Source organism: Nerophis ophidion, linkage group LG23 (assembly GCF_033978795.1).
Source record: "Nerophis ophidion isolate RoL-2023_Sa linkage group LG23, RoL_Noph_v1.0, whole genome shotgun sequence".
Classification (NCBI taxonomy): domain Eukaryota; kingdom Metazoa; phylum Chordata; class Actinopteri; order Syngnathiformes; family Syngnathidae; genus Nerophis; species Nerophis ophidion.
Window position 1 is genome coordinate 23,438,091 of NC_084633.1, and position 19,161 is coordinate 23,457,251.

Sequence of the window (19,161 nt, forward strand, 5' to 3'; positions counted from 1 at the left end):
CTGTTGTTAGCTAATAATAGTCATTTGGATAGTTCAATTAAATGTAAATCCTATCTTAACAATAACATGATTGCAAATTGTTTGTGGCCTCTCTTGGACTGCTTTTGTACGTGTGCACGTGTTCTCTGCACTTACGTGTTGACCAGACAGGGTGAGTGACCGCCGTAAACACCAATCATTTTATACGCACGCACAAAGACTGGTGATGTGCAATACTACTGATTTTTATTCAGAACCGATACCAAGTAAAATCCAGGCCGGTATCGGCAATATGGGTCTGATACTGATTTTTTGCGCAAATATATTGTACATTATGGGTCTGGTATTGTTTAAAAAGTAGAGTAATTTAAGTGTTGTTAATCTTGGCACCACCTTAAAGGCACCTGGAATGCTGTCCTCAGAGTCCTCCACCATAGGGAGGATCTTAGTTGTGGCATTTCCAGTTTTGCTGGCTTCAATGCCACAGTGTACAGCCAGCTTGGCGTAGATTGAGTGGAATTGCTGTGTGTTGGCATTGTTGTTGCAGCCTCCTGTTTATAATAAGAGAAGAGTACATACATAAGATTGTGCATTAGCACCCTCATCTTACATTCTTATTGACATATACATATATAGTTATTAATATTGTATTTCTTGAAATGCCTTATGCCTATATAAAAGATGAAACAATTAAAATGTACCTCTTCGTTTCATATTTTCAGTTATCAACACACAACACATGATTTATGAAGGTGAACAAATGTAACAAACAATCCTTGATGTGATTAAATGAGTGACTCATTAAAATACATCTTTTTTATTATTTTTTAAGTTTAAGTCCCAAAGATAGTCACACACACACTCGGTGTAGTGAATTTATCCTCTGCATTTAACCCATCACCATGTTCAGATCCTGGGAGGTGAGGGGAGCAGTGAGCAGCAGCGGTGGCCGCGCTCAGGAATCATTTTGGTGATTTAACCCCCAATTCCAAGCCTTGATGCTGAGTGCCAAGCAGGGAGGTAATGGCTCCCATTTTTATTGTCCTTGGTACGACTCGCCCAGGGTTTGAACTCTCCACCTTCCAGTCTCAGGGCGGACACTCTAACCACAAGGCCACTGAGCAGGTCTTATAGACTCTCCACCTTCCAGTCTCAGGGCGGACACTCTAACCACAAGACCACTGAGCAGGTCTTATAGACTCTCCACCTTCCAGTCTCAGGGCGGACACTCTAACCACAAGACCACTGAGCAGGTCTTATAGACTCTCCACCTTCCAGTCTCAGGCCGGACAATCTAACCACAAGACCACTGAGCAGGTCTTATAGACTCTCCACCTTCCAGTCTCAGGGCGGACACTCTAACCACAAGGCCACTGAGCAGGTCTTATAAACTCTCCACCTTCCAGTCTCAGGGCGGACACTCTAACCACAAGACCACTGAGCAGGTCTTATAAACTCTCCACCTTCCAGTCTCAGGGCGGACACTCTAACCACAAGGCCACTGAGCAGGTCTTATAAACTCTCCACCTTCCAGTCTCAGGGCGGACACTCTAACCACAAGACCACTGAGCAGGTCTTATAGACTCTCCACCTTCCAGTCTCAGGGCGGACACTCTAACCACAAGACCACTGAGCAGGTCTTATAGACTCTCCACCTTCCAGTCTCAGGGCGGACACTCTAACAACAAGGCCACTGAGCAGGTCTTATAAACTCTCCACCTTCCAGTCTCAGGGCGGACACTCTAACCACAAGACCACTGAGCAGGTCTTATAGACTCTCCACCTTCCAGTCTCAGGGCGGACACTCTAACAACAAGGCCACTGAGCAGGTCTTATAAACTCTCCACCTTCCAGTCTCAGGGCGGACACTCTAACCACAAGACCACTGAGCAGGTCTTATAAACTCTCCACCTTCCAGTCTCAGGGCGGACACTCTAACCACAAGACCACTGAGCAGGTCTTATAAACTCTCCACCTTCCAGTCTCAGGGCGGACACTCTAACCACAAGACCACTGAGCAGGTCTTATAGACTCTCCACCTTCCAGTCTCAGGGCGGACACTCTAACCACAAGGCCACTGAGCAGGTCTTATAAACTCTCCACCTTCCAGTCTCAGGGCGGACACTCTAACCACAAGACCACTGAGCAGGTCTTATAGACTCTCCACCTTCCAGTTTCAGGGCGGACACTCTAACCACAAGGCCACTGAGCAGGTCTTATAAACTCTCCACCTTCCAGTCTCAGGGCGGACACTCTAACCACAAGACCACTGAGCAGGTCTTATAAACTCTCCACCTTCCAGTCTCAGGGCGGACAATCTAACCACAAGGCCACTGAGCAGGTTTTATAAACTCTCCATCTTCCAGTCTCAGGGCGGACACTCTAACCACAAGACCACTGAGCAGGTCTTATAAACTCTCCATCTTCCAGTCTCAGGGCGGACACTCTAACCACAAGACCACTGAGCAGGTCTTATAGACTCTCCACCTTCCAGTCTCAGGGCGGACACTCTAACCACAAGACCACTGAGCAGGTCTTATAGACTCTCCACCTTCCAGTCTCAGGGCGGACACTCTAACCACAAGACCACTGAGCAGGTCTTATAAACTCTCCATCTTCCAGTCTCGGGGCGGACACTCTAACCACAAGACCACTGAGCAGGTCTTATAGACTCTCCACCTTCCAGTCTCAGGGCGGACACTCTAACCACAAGACCACTGAGCAGGTCTTATAAACTCTCCACCTTCCAGTCTCAGGGCGGACACTCTAACCACAAGACCACTGAGCAGGTCTTATAGACTCTCCACCTTCCAGTCTCAGGGCGGACACTCTAACCACAAGACCACTGAGCAGGTCTTATAAACTCTCCACCTTCCAGTCTCAGGGCGGACACTCTAACCACAAGACCACTGAGCAGGTCTTATAAACTCTCCACCTTCCAGTCTCAGGGCGGACACTCTAACCACAAGACCACTGAGCAGGTCTTATAAACTCTCCATCTTCCAGTCTCAGGGCGGACACTCTAACCACAAGACCACTGAGCAGGTCTTATAGACTCTCCACCTTCCAGTCTCAGGGCGGACACTCTAACCACAAGACCACTGAGCAGGTCTTATAAACTCTCCACCTTCCAGTCTCAGGGCGGACACTCTAACCACAAGACCACTGAGCAGGTCTTATAAACTCTCCACCTTCCAGTCTCAGGGCGGACAATCTAACCACAAGGCCACTGAGCAGGTTTTATAAACTCTCCATCTTCCAGTCTCAGGGCGGACACTCTAACCACAAGACCACTGAGCAGGTCTTATAAACTCTCCACCTTCCAGTCTCAGGGCGGACAATCTAACCACAAGGCCACTGAGCAGGTCTTATAAACTCTCCACCTTCCAGTCTCAGGGCGGACACTCTAACCACAAGACCACTGAGCAGGTCTTATAAACTCTCCACCTTCCAGTCTCAGGGCGGACACTCTAACCACAAGACCACTGAGCAGGTCTTATAGACTCTCCACCTTCCAGTCTCAGGCCGGACAATCTAACCACAAGACCACTGAGCAGGTCTTATAGACTCTCCACCTTCCAGTCTCAGGGCGGACACTCTAACCACAAGGCCACTGAGCAGGTCTTATAAACTCTCCACCTTCCAGTCTCAGGGCGGACACTCTAACCACAAGACCACTGAGCAGGTCTTATAAACTCTCCACCTTCCAGTCTCAGGGCGGACACTCTAACCACAAGGCCACTGAGCAGGTCTTATAAACTCTCCACCTTCCAGTCTCAGGGCGGACACTCTAACCACAAGACCACTGAGCAGGTCTTATAGACTCTCCACCTTCCAGTCTCAGGGCGGACACTCTAACCACAAGACCACTGAGCAGGTCTTATAAACTCTCCACCTTCCAGTCTCAGGGCGGACACTCTAACCACAAGACCACTGAGCAGGTCTTATAAACTCTCCATCTTCCAGTCTCAGGGCGGACACTCTAACCACAAGACCACTGAGCAGGTCTTATAGACTCTCCACCTTCCAGTCTCAGGGCGGACACTCTAACCACAAGACCACTGAGCAGGTCTTATAAACTCTCCACCTTCCAGTCTCAGGGCGGACACTCTAACCACAAGACCACTGAGCAGGTCTTATAAACTCTCCACCTTCCAGTCTCAGGGCGGACACTCTAACCACAAGACCACTGAGCAGGTCTTATAAACTCTCCACCTTCCAGTCTCAGGGCGGACACTCTAACCACAAGACCACTGAGCAGGTCTTATAGACTCTCCACCTTCCAGTCTCAGGGCGGACACTCTAACCACAAGGCCACTGAGCAGGTCTTATAAACTCTCCACCTTCCAGTCTCAGGGCGGACACTCTAACCACAAGACCACTGAGCAGGTCTTATAAACTCTCCACCTTCCAGTCTCAGGGCGGACACTCTAACCACAAGACCACTGAGCAGGTCTTATAGACTCTCCACCTTCCAGTCTCAGGGCGGACACTCTAACCACAAGACCACTGAGCAGGTCTTATAAACTCTCCACCTTCCAGTCTCAGGGCGGACACTCTAACCACAAGACCACTGAGCAGGTCTTATAAACTCTCCACCTTCCAGTCTCAGGGCGGACAATCTAACCACAAGGCCACTGAGCAGGTTTTATAAACTCTCCATCTTCCAGTCTCAGGGCGGACACTCTAACCACAAGACCACTGAGCAGGTCTTATAAACTCTCCATCTTCCAGTCTCAGGGCGGACACTCTAACCACAAGACCACTGAGCAGGTCTTATAGACTCTCCACCTTCCAGTCTCAGGGCGGACACTCTAACCACAAGACCACTGAGCAGGTCTTATAGACTCTCCACCTTCCAGTCTCAGGGCGGACACTCTAACCACAAGACCACTGAGCAGGTCTTATAAACTCTCCATCTTCCAGTCTCGGGGCGGACACTCTAACCACAAGACCACTGAGCAGGTCTTATAGACTCTCCACCTTCCAGTCTCAGGGCGGACACTCTAACCACAAGACCACTGAGCAGGTCTTATAAACTCTCCACCTTCCAGTCTCAGGGCGGACACTCTAACCACAAGACCACTGAGCAGGTCTTATAGACTCTCCACCTTCCAGTCTCAGGGCGGACACTCTAACCACAAGACCACTGAGCAGGTCCTATAGACTCTCCACCTTCCAGTCTCAGGGCGGACACTCTAACCACAAGACCACTGAGCAGGTCTTATAAACTCTCCACCTTCCAGTCTCAGGGCGGACACTCTAACCACAAGACCACTGAGCAGGTCTTATAGACTCTCCACCTTCCAGTCTCAGGGCGGACACTCTAACCACAAGGCCACTGAGCAGGTCTTATAAACTCTCCACCTTCCAGTCTCAGGGCGGACACTCTAACCACAAGACCACTGAGCAGGTCTTATAAACTCTCCACCTTCCAGTCTCAGGGCGGACACTCTAACCACAAGACCACTGAGCAGGTCTTATAAACTCTCCACCTTCCAGTCTCAGGGCGGACACTCTAACCACAAGACCACTGAGCAGGTCTTATAGACTCTCCACCTTCCAGTCTCAGGCCGGACAATCTAACCACAAGACCACTGAGCAGGTCTTATAGACTCTCCACCTTCCAGTCTCAGGGCGGACACTCTAACCACAAGGCCACTGAGCAGGTCTTATAAACTCTCCACCTTCCAGTCTCAGGGCGGACACTCTAACCACAAGACCACTGAGCAGGTCTTATAAACTCTCCACCTTCCAGTCTCAGGGCGGACACTCTAACCACAAGGCCACTGAGCAGGTCTTATAAACTCTCCACCTTCCAGTCTCAGGGCGGACACTCTAACCACAAGACCACTGAGCAGGTCTTATAGACTCTCCACCTTCCAGTCTCAGGGCGGACACTCTAACCACAAGACCACTGAGCAGGTCTTATAAACTCTCCACCTTCCAGTCTCAGGGCGGACACTCTAACCACAAGACCACTGAGCAGGTCTTATAAACTCTCCATCTTCCAGTCTCAGGGCGGACACTCTAACCACAAGACCACTGAGCAGGTCTTATAGACTCTCCACCTTCCAGTCTCAGGGCGGACACTCTAACCACAAGACCACTGAGCAGGTCTTATAAACTCTCCACCTTCCAGTCTCAGGGCGGACACTCTAACCACAAGACCACTGAGCAGGTCTTATAAACTCTCCACCTTCCAGTCTCAGGGCGGACACTCTAACCACAAGACCACTGAGCAGGTCTTATAAACTCTCCACCTTCCAGTCTCAGGGCGGACACTCTAACCACAAGACCACTGAGCAGGTCTTATAGACTCTCCACCTTCCAGTCTCAGGGCGGACACTCTAACCACAAGGCCACTGAGCAGGTCTTATAAACTCTCCACCTTCCAGTCTCAGGGCGGACACTCTAACCACAAGACCACTGAGCAGGTCTTATAAACTCTCCACCTTCCAGTCTCAGGGCGGACACTCTAACCACAAGACCACTGAGCAGGTCTTATAGACTCTCCACCTTCCAGTCTCAGGGCGGACACTCTAACCACAAGACCACTGAGCAGGTCTTATAAACTCTCCACCTTCCAGTCTCAGGGCGGACACTCTAACCACAAGACCACTGAGCAGGTCTTATAAACTCTCCACCTTCCAGTCTCAGGGCGGACAATCTAACCACAAGGCCACTGAGCAGGTTTTATAAACTCTCCATCTTCCAGTCTCAGGGCGGACACTCTAACCACAAGACCACTGAGCAGGTCTTATAAACTCTCCATCTTCCAGTCTCAGGGCGGACACTCTAACCACAAGACCACTGAGCAGGTCTTATAGACTCTCCACCTTCCAGTCTCAGGGCGGACACTCTAACCACAAGACCACTGAGCAGGTCTTATAGACTCTCCACCTTCCAGTCTCAGGGCGGACACTCTAACCACAAGACCACTGAGCAGGTCTTATAAACTCTCCATCTTCCAGTCTCGGGGCGGACACTCTAACCACAAGACCACTGAGCAGGTCTTATAGACTCTCCACCTTCCAGTCTCAGGGCGGACACTCTAACCACAAGACCACTGAGCAGGTCTTATAAACTCTCCACCTTCCAGTCTCAGGGCGGACACTCTAACCACAAGACCACTGAGCAGGTCTTATAGACTCTCCACCTTCCAGTCTCAGGGCGGACACTCTAACCACAAGACCACTGAGCAGGTCCTATAGACTCTCCACCTTCCAGTCTCAGGGCGGACACTCTAACCACAAGACCACTGAGCAGGTCTTATAAACTCTCCACCTTCCAGTCTCAGGGCGGACACTCTAACCACAAGACCACTGAGCAGGTCTTATAGACTCTCCACCTTCCAGTCTCAGGGCGGACACTCTAACCACAAGGCCACTGAGCAGGTCTTATAAACTCTCCACCTTCCAGTCTCAGGGCGGACACTCTAACCACAAGACCACTGAGCAGGTCTTATAAACTCTCCACCTTCCAGTCTCAGGGCGGACACTCTAACCACAAGACCACTGAGCAGGTCTTATAAACTCTCCACCTTCCAGTCTCAGGGCGGACACTCTAACCACAAGACCACTGAGCAGGTCTTATAAACTCTCCACCTTCCAGTCTCAGGGCGGACACTCTAACCACAAGACCACTGAGCAGGTCTTATAAACTCTCCACCTTCCAGTCTCAGGGCGGACACTCTAACCACAAGACCACTGAGCAGGTCTTATAGACGCGTTTACACTGCACACCAAATCTGATTATTTTTTGCCCTCAAGTGACAAAGATCTGATTTTTTGTGACAGTCCAAACTCTCCAAAGTCCTTCAAATCTGATCTTTTGGCATCAGATTGAGGCCACATCAGGAAGTAGTCCTGATTCAAATTGGAATGTCATTTTATTAAGTGGAACTTCTGTCTCAACGTAATGCGACCTGAATGTGACTTGCTCATCAGCTTTGGGCGAGCTACGTCATTGGTGTGTGCCGTGGATATTTGTTTGCTCACCACAACATCCGCTTTTGGTGAGCAAAGACCACCACATTTTGGGTGCATCACTTGTCAGTAGTGTTTAAATAATAGGCTACATATAATATATATATTTATTTGTATATATTATTTACTTTGTTTCCAAAGAAATAGCGATTGTTGAAGGACGGGAATTCACTCTGTGGCGAATTGAAAACTAAAGCTCCTGTAGATCCACGCTGATGTCCGTGTCTCCTCTGACTAAACACTGCATGAACGTAGCGGCCGAGTGCATCAAGTCTAGATGCAAAATTGTCCTAAAAATATACTTGATTGCCAGTTTATGAGCTGAAGTACAATAATAATTAGAGCTATTATTAGGAAAACTAACATGAAATGATTCAGTTGGTCCCCAACATGGCGTCTGTTGTTTGCTTGTCCACACTCTCTCTAGACACCACTCTGGTCACCTTAGCTAGAGACCACCCCTAGTGGCCACCTCAGGTAAATGCTTGAGTGGCTTTTCTGGGAAATCACGTGACCCGGCAAGCACAACAGGTGTGTCAAGTTTGCAGCCCAACTTCCTCATCAGCTGTTTTTCTTCAACTGAAGCCCAACCTATCCATTGAACAACTAGTCAAACATTTGACTTGATAAGACATCTTGAATGAAGATATCTCAAATCAACATCTCTACATCTAGAAATGAGCAGTGCCTCTGAAGCTGGAAATAAGTGTTTTATTCTGAAAACAATTAGGGAAGGCCAGTTTATTTATAGAGCACAATTCAAAGTGCTGTACAGAAAATGACAAGAAGGCAACAATAAAATGGAAGTAACCATGGAAAATACTTCAAAATAAAAGAAGAATAATCCTCATAAAACAAGGTTCTCAGAGCTAACATGTCAGAGATGTACTTTGGCACAAGACCATGAAAGGACTTGTACACGAGGAAAGCTGAGTAGCTACACGAAGCCAGGACTGATATGGACTGATATGATCATATTTCCTAGTTCTAGTCAGGACTTGAGCAGCAGCATTCTGGGTGTACTGCAGTTGCTTTACAGCTGGTTTAAAGAGCCAAGTGAAAAGAGCATTACAGTAGTCCAAACTGCTGGAGACAAAGACTTAGTCTCTCCAAGTCTGATTCAGACATTATTCCTCTGATGTTGACAAAGTGTTTCAGGTGGTAAAAGCTGCTGATGTTATCGACTTCATGCGGCTGTTAAAGTTCAAGTCTGAGTCCATTATTACCTCCAGATTTATCACCTGGTTATTAGGTTTCAGTGAGAGTCTCAAGGTGACTAACAATAGTTTCTCTCTGCTAAATCTAAATCGATTTAGTTTAAGTCAACCACATCACACAACATTTTAGTCAGCTAAAATGACAGTACATTTAGTCCACTCAAACATAAAGTATAAAAGATAAGGTATCTTTAAAGTTGATTTGAAAGCAGGTTTATCTAGACTATTGTACCTGCAAAACATTTGTTCAACAAAAGTAGCATGATCTAAAGCCTTTGCTAGGTTGGAAAAGTCAAAGATTTGTCCAATTCTGTGACATTAATGAGATTTTAAAGGACTTGTTGATGTTGATGTGTTACAAAGCTCTTCCTTGTTTATAAGCTACATACAACATCAACTGTTCTTTGTTCATGCACATCATACATATCAATAAAGTGTTTGGATGTATTAATTCAATCAATGAATTGTTGGTTGCCAAAAAGTGATGCAAAGTAATATTTTGTTACTGACACATCTCATCTGTGCATACGTGACTAGAATAACTTGGGCAAACTTTTTAACTGGCAGGCCACATCATCACACGCAGGCTTGACAACTCTCTGAAAAAATAAGTAGGAGACATTTTGTTGGCAGATTGTCTTCATCTCTACTGGCATGGTGATTTTTCTGTTTGTTTGCTTGTTTTTGCCTTCTTTATTTATGTGTGTCAGAAATATTGTATGTAAATTATCAAAAAAACTTTCCGTTCTCTGAGTTCCCAGTGAACAGACGGAAGCTGTCTTTGTTGCAATAATCCAAAGGCTTGGAAAATACCACTGTGTACGATGGGAAGAGACGGGAAGGGTTAGCTATTGTGATCCAAGACTTGCCCAAGCTCGATCCAGGACCAGTACAAGCCTGAGGTATCTTTTTCTTTTGTGTTAATGTGACCGAAAACAATGGCTGTTTACATACCCCCATTCCTTTAGAAACAGCTGCTGTTATGTAAACAGGGAATATCCAAATAAAAGAGGAGACGTGAACATTTTTCCGTGAGCGCGTGGGTGACACTGTAAGAGGTTACAGGTCGACATGTTTCTCCTCAAACCGAGCAAAATTGAATTCCGTCTCTATTTATTTCCTTGCTTCTTGTCTTGTTTAATAAATGTCATCGATGTTTGAACCTGACATTGTGAAAAACATGTTTTACTATTTGACTGAAACCTGTATTTAATTACACACGTCTCGGAGTAATAAGATCACATTGTAATAAAAACATGACCAAATAATTAATGTATGAGTGCAAAATAATACAATTAATAGAATTAAATCAGTAAATGTCTTTCATTTTTTCCCATGAGAGGTCGCCACAGCACAACAATCATGATGATTCAGATCAATGTTTACCTTCCCATCCTGACCTGGAATCGTACCCACACCCACTGTCACACACAGCAGATGTGTATACCATTCCACTACTAGCATCAACAGAAGAACAGGTGAATTACGTTATTTTACTCTCTTAAATTTGCAGTCATTTCCATTAAAAATTGTGTTTTAATAAAGAGCTCTGTCATTCATTCTTTCTGTTGACAATTGACAAAATATTTCAAATTGTCACTTTTCGGACATGGTAAAGGCTTAAGATCATTTAATACTTGTTTTGCATGACTGCAAGCAAGAAGTGTTATCATGTGTGTAATGACAAACCACCTCCAAAACAGAAATTGTATTTGACAAGTTTTGACTGAATAAAACCCCCAGAATGTACATGAAACATTGTACACATAAAACACTGAATATCAAGAGTATATGAACGGCCTACCTTGTTTACTTCCCAAATGACATCCTCGGCATGTTTGGCAATCAAGAAAAAATATGATTATGCAAAAAGGAACGGAAAAAACAGCAAATTGTTTCAAAAATATAAATATTTGACAATGCTTTGTCATAAAAATTTTGTGTCACTGTCCCCCTCCGTCACACTAACTGGTAAGGTTGGCTACCCAATTCAGTACTTGTGTAGGTGATGACCCAATTCCCTCAGTACTATCAATTATGTAAAATCAAGTTGGATACCTTTGTTGCATGTGACGTCATGTCTGCTTTCAGACTAAACACGGGCTCAGGTAAACAATCACTCAAGCAGCACTCAGGCCGGACTCAGCCAAACTCCCTCTAAGTCACCTTGCCATTTTCAACACCAACACAGTGCTTAATAAAAAAACAGCGCAAACATAAAGTAATGCGACACTCTTCCAAAATGCGCTAGCTTATTGCTAATTTACATAGGATTTGCCAAAGACAGGCTACTATTTACATGAAGGATTTTACATGGCGATTTCAACACCTTGGAATTTGGTAAAGGAAACTACTAAGATTATAGTTCGAATTTTACAATTTTGTGTAATAACTATTCTTACAGTATTGACACTTTGTAGGGCGCAACCTAAAAAGTTAATTTCCTGGAAAAAAAAGCTACTTTCTAGTTTGACAACATAGCATAAACAGTTATACAGTGCTGCCATCTAATGGTCTTGGAAGTGCAACTGCATTGCAAATGAGACTAATGTCATCAGAAAAGAAGATATAACAACTGGACAGCAGTTCTCATAATCAACATTCTTAAATGTTACATCAAAAACAATTAATATTAGCATACGGAAGTAGTTAAAAATGGTACTATTGTTCCAAAATATTGTTAAAAATAATGATGAGATGTGACACAAGGTGATATTCACTGATAAGCAGCTGTCTATTGGTTTGAAAAGGAAAGAAGAAATCCTTGTCAATGTGATGACACATGAGCCCCAAATGATGACATCACAACTACATGGACACAAAGATCAACATCTGACAAAGTATTGTTGACAAATGCAGATTGAAGGTGTTTTGTCAGCCATAAACAGCCAAAGAAGACATGGTGTAAGATGAGGAGCAAATAGTGCAGATGTGAAAGAAAAGTCCAAGTGTGATGAGGTCCCTCAGCGATGGAGACATCTCTCTGTGTTCCAGTGCACAAAGCATCCTGGAGGAAGAAGATGACTCAGCACATTCCCAACAAAAGCAGGTGCAGATGTTAGCATGTGGCAGAGTGAACATCATCTTCACACAAAGTCAGAAGAACATTTGGAGGTGCGTGAAAAAGCAAAGTCCTCACTGTGCCGTGTGTCACTCAGCCTTCAGCCTTCAGCCTTCACGTCTCTCTGAGAGCTGGTTACCACCGTCACCAGCTGGCGGAGCACAAAACGCACCGTGAGCTGCTTACGCTGCTCATGCTAAGCCCACACCTCACTCTGGTGAAGGAAGTCCATCTTCACTCATATCACATCTTTGCAGCTGGGAATTCTGCTCTTCTACTTCCTGACTAGTCTAAGACTAAGTCTCCAAACAGGTTCAGCTTGGCTTCAAGGCTCATGTGCAACCAACCCTCCAGTGTCTTAGTCAGGTCAAAAGTTTACATACACTTGTAAAGAACATCATGTCATGGCTGACTTCAGTTCCCAATCATTTCTACAACTCTTATTTATTTGTGATGTAGTGATTGGAGCACATACTTGTTGCTCACAAAAAACATTCATGAAGTTTGCTTCTTTTATGAATTTATTATGGGTCTACTGTACATGTGAGCAAATGTGCTGGGTCAAAAGTGTACATACAGCAATGTTAATATTTGCTTACATGTCCTTTGGCAAGTTTCACTGCAATAAGGCGCTTTTGGTTTTTCACGCCTCTTGACAAAATTGGTGCAGTTAAGCTATATTAGTTGTTTTTCTGACATGGACTTGTTTCTTCAGCATTATCCACACATTTAAGTCTGGACTTTGGGAAGGCCATTCTAAAACCTTAATTCTAACCATTCCTTTACCACTTTTGAGGTCTGTTTGGGGTCATTGTCCTGTTGGAACACCCAACTGCGTCCAAGACCCAACCTCCAGGCTGATGATGTTAGCTTGTCCAGAAGAATTTGGAGCTAATCTTCCTTTTTCATTGTCCCATTTAAAGCACCAGTTGTATTGGCTGCAAAACAGGCCCAGAGCATAATACTACCACCACCATGCTTGACGGTAAGGATGGTGTTCCTGGGATTCAAGGACTCACCTTTTCTCCTCCAAACATATTGCTGGGTATTGTGGCCAAACAGCTCACTTTTTGTTTCACCTGACATGGCATGGACAAAGATAAGGCTTTCTGGAGGAAAGTTCTGTGGTCAGATTTAACAAAAATTGAGCTGTTTGGCCACAATACCCAGCAATATGTTTGGAGGAGAAAAGGTGAGTCCTTTAATCCCAGGAACACCATGCCAACCGTCAAGCATAGTGGTGGAAGTATTATGCTCTGGGCCTGTTTTGCTGTAAATGGAACTGGTGCTTTACAGAGAGTTAATGGGACAATGAAAAAAGGAGGATTACCTCCAATTTTTTCCGAACAACCTTAAATCATCAGCCCGGAGGTTGGGTCTTGGGCGGAGTTGGGTGTTCCAACAGGACAATGACCCCAAACACACGTCAAAAGTGGTCAAGGAATGGCTAAATCGTGTTAGAATTAAGGTTTTAGAATGGCCTTCCCAAAGTCCTGACTTAAACGTGTGGACAATGCACAAGAAACAAGTCCATGTCAGAACTGCCCCAATTTTGTCAAGAGAAGTGGTCAAAAATTCAAGCAGAAGCTTGTGGATGGCGACCAAAAGCGCCTTATTGCAGTGAAACTTGCCAAAGGACATGTAAGCAAATATTAACATTGCTGTATGTACACTTTTGACCCAGCACATTTGCTCACATGTACAGTAGACCCATAATAAATTCATAAAAGAAGCAAACTTCATGAATGTTTTTTGTGAGCAACAAGTATGTGCTCCAATCACTACATCACAAATAAATAGTAGTTGTAGAAATGATTGCAAACTGAAGTCAGCCATGACATGATGTTCTTTACAAGTGTATGTAAACTTTTGAGCACGACTGTACATGAAGACAGACACGCTAAATGGATTGCGCTCTCTATTTTGCTCATTTCAGAGACTCTGGGCAGGAGTTAAGTAGATGAGGTTTGCACATGTTTTAATACACACAAACCTTTAGTAGATCAGGCCCTTGATGTTCATGATCATGAGCACTCATCAAAAGTTGGCTGTGATACTTTCTATTGCGTGTGCTTACACCAGTATCAAGCTACTCCTGATGGAGGGAAGCTTTTATTTCCCTGCTAAACTTGTAACAGGTGTCTACATCACACCTTCAAACAGCAAGTTTGCAAGTTGACCCTTACAAAGATACCAACAATCCAGAATGTAACAGAAAGTCAATATTATATTGAATATAGCTGACATAAAAGATGAATCAGTCATAAATGATCGTCTTTGTGGGGGTAAACTTACAAAGTGTGCTTTGTTTATTGTTCTGGTTTCCAAGAAAGAGATGATGTTTTACTTACCAGCTGGATGGTATTGGGCTGAAATGAAAGAGAAAGCAGGTGAAATTCACATCTGATGAATGCCGGCAGAGACTTGTTGGCGTCTTCCTGAAAGAGGAAACATTTGTGTCCCTCACCTTGTCTGCTTGGGCGACGCTTGATGATGAAGATGATGATGATGGGGGCCGCCAGGAGGAGCACCACAGCGAGGACCGCCAGCGTGGCAGTGACGCTCACGTTGCCTGTTGGTATGGTATGATTGATTTGTTTGACAAGTCACATCAGGTGCTTCCATTGACACTATTCAACATGTGTCTTTCTCACCTTCAGGGCTTGCGTTGCTCAGGATGCTTCTTCTCTCCAGCTTGGTGACCAGGTCCTCCTTCACGCCAGACAGCTGGAACACACATTCGTACTTGCCCTCCACCTCGGCCGTCACCTCCACTTTCAGCTCCACCGACAACTGGAAGGTTCCGTCGTGGTTGGGGAGCAGCTCTCCGTGCTCCACGTCCTCGAAGATCTGCTCGCCGTCTTTCCTCCAAAACAAGTCGGCTCGGTCGGGGTAGAAACCTGTCGCCATGCAGGTGACCGGAGAGGATGGCGTCTTCTGGAGGAGGAACACCTTTGGAAGCTCTGCCCAGGAAGTCACGTGGGAATGGAGGATGACGTGGACAGAAGATGGAGGTAAAGATGTAACAAATGAAGGTAAGGATGGAACAAAAGGTAAAGGAGAAAATGAAGTTAAGATGGCAAAAAAAAAGGAGAGAATGGAGGTAAAGATGGAGAAAAAAAAGGAAACAATTAAGGTAAAAAGAAAGAGAAAAGGTGAGCATGAAGGTAAAGATGGAGAGAAAAGGAGAGAATGGAGGTAAAGATGGGGAGAACAAGAGATAAGGGAGGTACAGATGGAGCAAATGAAGGTAAAGAAGGAGAGGGAAGGAGAAAATTAAGGTGAAGAAGAGAAAAGAAGAGAATGAAGGTAAAGATGAGGTGAAAAGGCAATAATGAAGTTAAAGATGGAGAGAAAAGAGAGAATAAAGGTATAAATGGAAAGAATGGAGGTAAAAATGGATAGAAAAGGAGAGAGTAGAGGCAAAAATGGAGAGAATAACATAGAGGTAAAGATGGAGAGAAATTGAGAGAATGGACGTGAAGGAGAGATAAGGCGAGAATGAAGTTAAAGATAAAGAGAAAATGAGAGAAAGCAGGTGAAGATGGAGAGAATTGTCATAAAGATTGAGAGAAAGGTTGAGAATAAAAGTAAAAATGGAGAGACATTGAGAGAATGGGGTAAAGAAGGAGAGAGAAGGCGAGAATGAAGTTAAAGATAAAGAGAAAAGGAGAGAAAGAAGGTAAAGATGAAGAGAATTGACATAAAGATTGAGAGAAAGGTTGAGAATAAAAGTAAAAATGGGGAGAAAAGGAGGAAAATAGATAGAAAAGGAGAGAAATAAGGTAAAAATGGAGACACAATGGGAGAAAGAAGATAAAGATGGAAAAAAATGAGAGAATGAATGTAAAGGAGAGAGAAGGAGAAAATGGAAGTAAAGATGGAGAGAAAAGGAGGGAATGGAGGTCAAGATGGAGAGAATTGACAAAGATTGAGAGAAAAGTTGAGAATAAAAGTAAAAATGGGGAGAAAAGGAGGAAGATGGAAAGAAAAGGAGAGAACGAAGGTCAAACCCGATAGAAAATGAGAGAGAGAAGGTAAAGACGGAGACAAAAGGGGAGAATGAAGGTAAAGATGGAAACAAAATGAGAGAATGAAAAGGAGAGGAGGAGAAATGGATGTAAAGATGGAGAAAAACAGAGAGAAAAAAGGTAAAGATGGGGAGAATAGGAGTGAATAAAGGTAAAGATGGATAGAAAAGGAGAGATTGGAGGTAAATATGGAGAGAAATGGAGAACATGAAGGGAAAGATGGAAGAAAAGGACAGAAAGTGAGAATGAAGGTCAAGATGGAGAGAATGGATATAAAGATGGCGAGAAAAGGACAGAATGCAGGTAAAGATGGAGAGAAAAGGAGAGAATGACGGTAAAGATGGAGAGAAAAGGAGAATGAAGGTAAGGATGGAGCGAATAAAGGCAAAGAAGGAGAAAATGAAGGTAAAGATGGAGAGAAAAGAAGAGAAAGAAGGGAAAGATTCAGAAAAATGAGAAATGGAGGTAAAGATGGAGAGAATAGGAGCGAATAAAGGTAAAGATGGAGAAAAGGGGAGAACATTGTAGTAAAGAAAGAGGGAATGGAGGTCAAGATGGAGAGAAAAGGAGGTGAAGAGAAAAGAGTATGGAGAGAGAGAGAGAGTGTAATGTGAGTAATGTTCCTATAGGGGGAGTGCTAACATGTGAGAAGGTGAAAGTACAAGGTGTGCTTCTACCTGTTCTCATTAGGACCTTCTTCCCATACTCCACATACTTCTTCAAGTAAGAAGGACATATCTCAGTGTAATAATACTTCTTGTGGTCTAGATGAAGTGTGTCCTGGTCCCACTTGAGTTTGGAGGGGAAAGCTTGTTGTTTTGCTGCAGTCCATGTCCATGTCTTCATGTCCAACGATATGAAATCTTCTCCATCATAACTGTACTGCTTCCAACCTTTAACTTCATCAGTCTCATCATTCCATTCACATCCTGTCATCTCCTGGTAAGTGTGAACACCTGAGAGACACAAAGTGTTGTAAAGCAGAGTGAAACTAACACACAACATGTCTTGGTTGCAGCTTATTATGGGATGGACAGAGACAAGGTAATGTGTGTTTTTAATACACTACCAAAATATCAAATATATTAGAATAGTAGAAAGTTCAACATAAACAAACCTCCAGTTTGGTTGAAACGCTTCATGGCTATTTCAATGTTGTCTTTGAAGACATGTTCTCTAACAACATTGTTCTCTGTTTGTCTCTGCCAGTAGTTTGGATCCTCTGCTGTGATTTTGTTCATCCAGTCCTGTTTGGATTCTGCTTTCCTGATGTTGCTGTCATAGTAACTCACCTCAACTTCATCAACATAACCAACACTCACATACTCTGGGAAGTTTGGAACTTGAGAGCATGCGGTGGTGAAATACTGCAGCGTGTGAATCACTGAAAGACAAAACAACATTTGATTCTTGACTTTCATGTTGAACAATTCCTATTTGAAATGATGCTGTCTTCATTTCAACTTCAAACACGGCTGCTTCTCCCAGTAAACAATCACTTCCTGTTCCAGGAGACAATAACAGCGTGTGTCTTTGATGTCATGCATCTCACATTTCTACCTCACTTTAAGACCACACACATGAAGAACTGCACTTATTTCAAGTGTCAAATAAATAGATGACATTATTGCCGGCAGAGAAGTGAAAGTTGTTTTTCCAGGTGAGGGGAAGTTCCAACTAGTGATGTCACTGCCAAAGCATGGAAATATAGCACCGCCTGATGGAATGTTGGCAATGGAATACAACAACAATATTATAATACTCTTCTTTTACATATTAGGACTATTACCAGTAAAAAAAACATTTAAGAATCATATTGAGTCACTTTTTAGACTTAAGAGTTCATCTTTCATGTTTTTTTCTTCTCTTTTATTGTAATTAGACGTGTGTACTGTTATTTTGTATTTTTATTTTTCCTTTCTTTTATTTGTAAATAAATGTGTGCATTATTTTACTTTGAACTTTTGAAAAGAGGATCCCCATTAGCCGTGTGTGCGTCGGCTAATGGGGATCCTCAATAAACAAACAATAAACAATAATCCATCCATCCATTTCCTACCGCTTGTCCCTTTGGGGTCAATTATATCCATTATTTCACAATAATTCCCACCAATAAAGTGATTTTTGTGTACATTATATACTTCTGATCTACATCTCATTTTATAACTGATACTCCTGATTGTTTCCTGGATTAATTATTGTCATTTTCCTATTTAAAAGTGAAACCGACGTTTGCGGAAATGCTAAAGTAAAAAGTTGGATGTATGTTGCTGTTAAAGTGAGACAACTTGAACAAGTTTGACTCGTTCAAAGTTTGAGCAACAAATGAAGATGCAAACTATTGACTGATGAGAAGAGAAGAGCGTCAATAATAATGAGAAGAAATAAAAGAGAGTATTTTGTATGGACTGAGCATGTAGGAATGAGGTGTATAAAGTTGTAAAGAAAGTGGACTTACCAGGCGTCACGCTGTGTGTTTGTACAACTAGGAGGAAGAAGCAAAGCAAGTTCATCATTAAATGTCACAAAAGTGCGGAAGTCCAGAAAAAACCAAAGTTTCTAGTTTTAATCCTCAGAGAAAAGCAAGGCGACGACAACTTGCTTGACGAGTAAACATGAAATGGACGCCAAGGCGGAAACCAGCTTTTATATCAAATCTCCCCTGAGCCAATGAGAATTGTACACGTCATTGTCACCAGGTAAGCTGGTTTGCTTTGCGCACACATTTGCTAACGGCTGATTTCGGGGAAATCACGTGACTTGAAATCACTTCCTGGAGGAGGATAGAAATATTTGACAGCAAGGCAGTTCCTCCACTGCAGCTAACACATGAATATTAACTCCATAAAAGTCATGTCATCATCACAAGAATAAAAGTGTCGGAT

General features: G+C 43.8%; 2 protein-coding genes across 5 annotated transcripts in view; both read right to left on the bottom strand.

The window, feature by feature from the left end:
* Positions 1-19,161, bottom strand: part of LOC133541802 (golgin subfamily A member 6-like protein 25) — a 245,703-nt gene that overhangs the window by 94,688 nt on the left and 131,854 nt on the right. The window lies entirely within an intron of this gene.
* LOC133541724 (major histocompatibility complex class I-related gene protein-like) lies at positions 204-18,904 on the bottom strand. 4 transcript variants are annotated; one of them, XR_009803965.1, is made up of 8 exons: positions 18,735-18,903; positions 17,394-17,660; positions 16,954-17,232; positions 14,900-15,208; positions 14,713-14,817; positions 14,541-14,614; positions 12,324-12,396; positions 8,665-12,191 (listed from the first exon to the last, which is right to left on the bottom strand). XR_009803965.1 is itself a non-coding variant. In XM_061885284.1 (8 exons), the coding sequence occupies exons 1-7, from the start codon at positions 18,790-18,792 to the stop codon at positions 12,353-12,355; spliced, it is 1,080 nt and encodes a 359-aa protein (XP_061741268.1). In that variant the 5' UTR covers positions 18,793-18,903; the 3' UTR covers positions 8,665-12,191; positions 12,324-12,352. The 4 variants fall into 4 exon arrangements, 3 of the variants coding, with proteins under 3 accessions (XP_061741267.1, XP_061741268.1, XP_061741269.1); XM_061885284.1 differs by having other exon boundaries at positions 14,597-14,614; XM_061885283.1 differs by lacking the exons at positions 8,665-12,191; positions 12,324-12,396 and adding an exon at positions 204-530 and having other exon boundaries at positions 14,597-14,614; positions 18,735-18,904.

Bases quoted from the DNA above. Each gene is read 5' to 3' on its own strand.
- LOC133541724 (XM_061885283.1), bottom strand. From the start codon at position 18,792: ATGATGAACTTGCTTTGCTTCTTCCTCCTAGTTGTACAAACACACAGC. The intron at 17,661-18,734 runs GTAAGTCCACTT...TTTGTCTTTCAG, and splicing joins AACACACAGCGTGACGCCTG to TGATTCACACGCTGCAGTAT. The intron at 15,209-16,953 runs GTAGAAGCACAC...CTTCCTGGGCAG, and splicing joins GAAGGTCCTAATGAGAACAG to AGCTTCCAAAGGTGTTCCTC.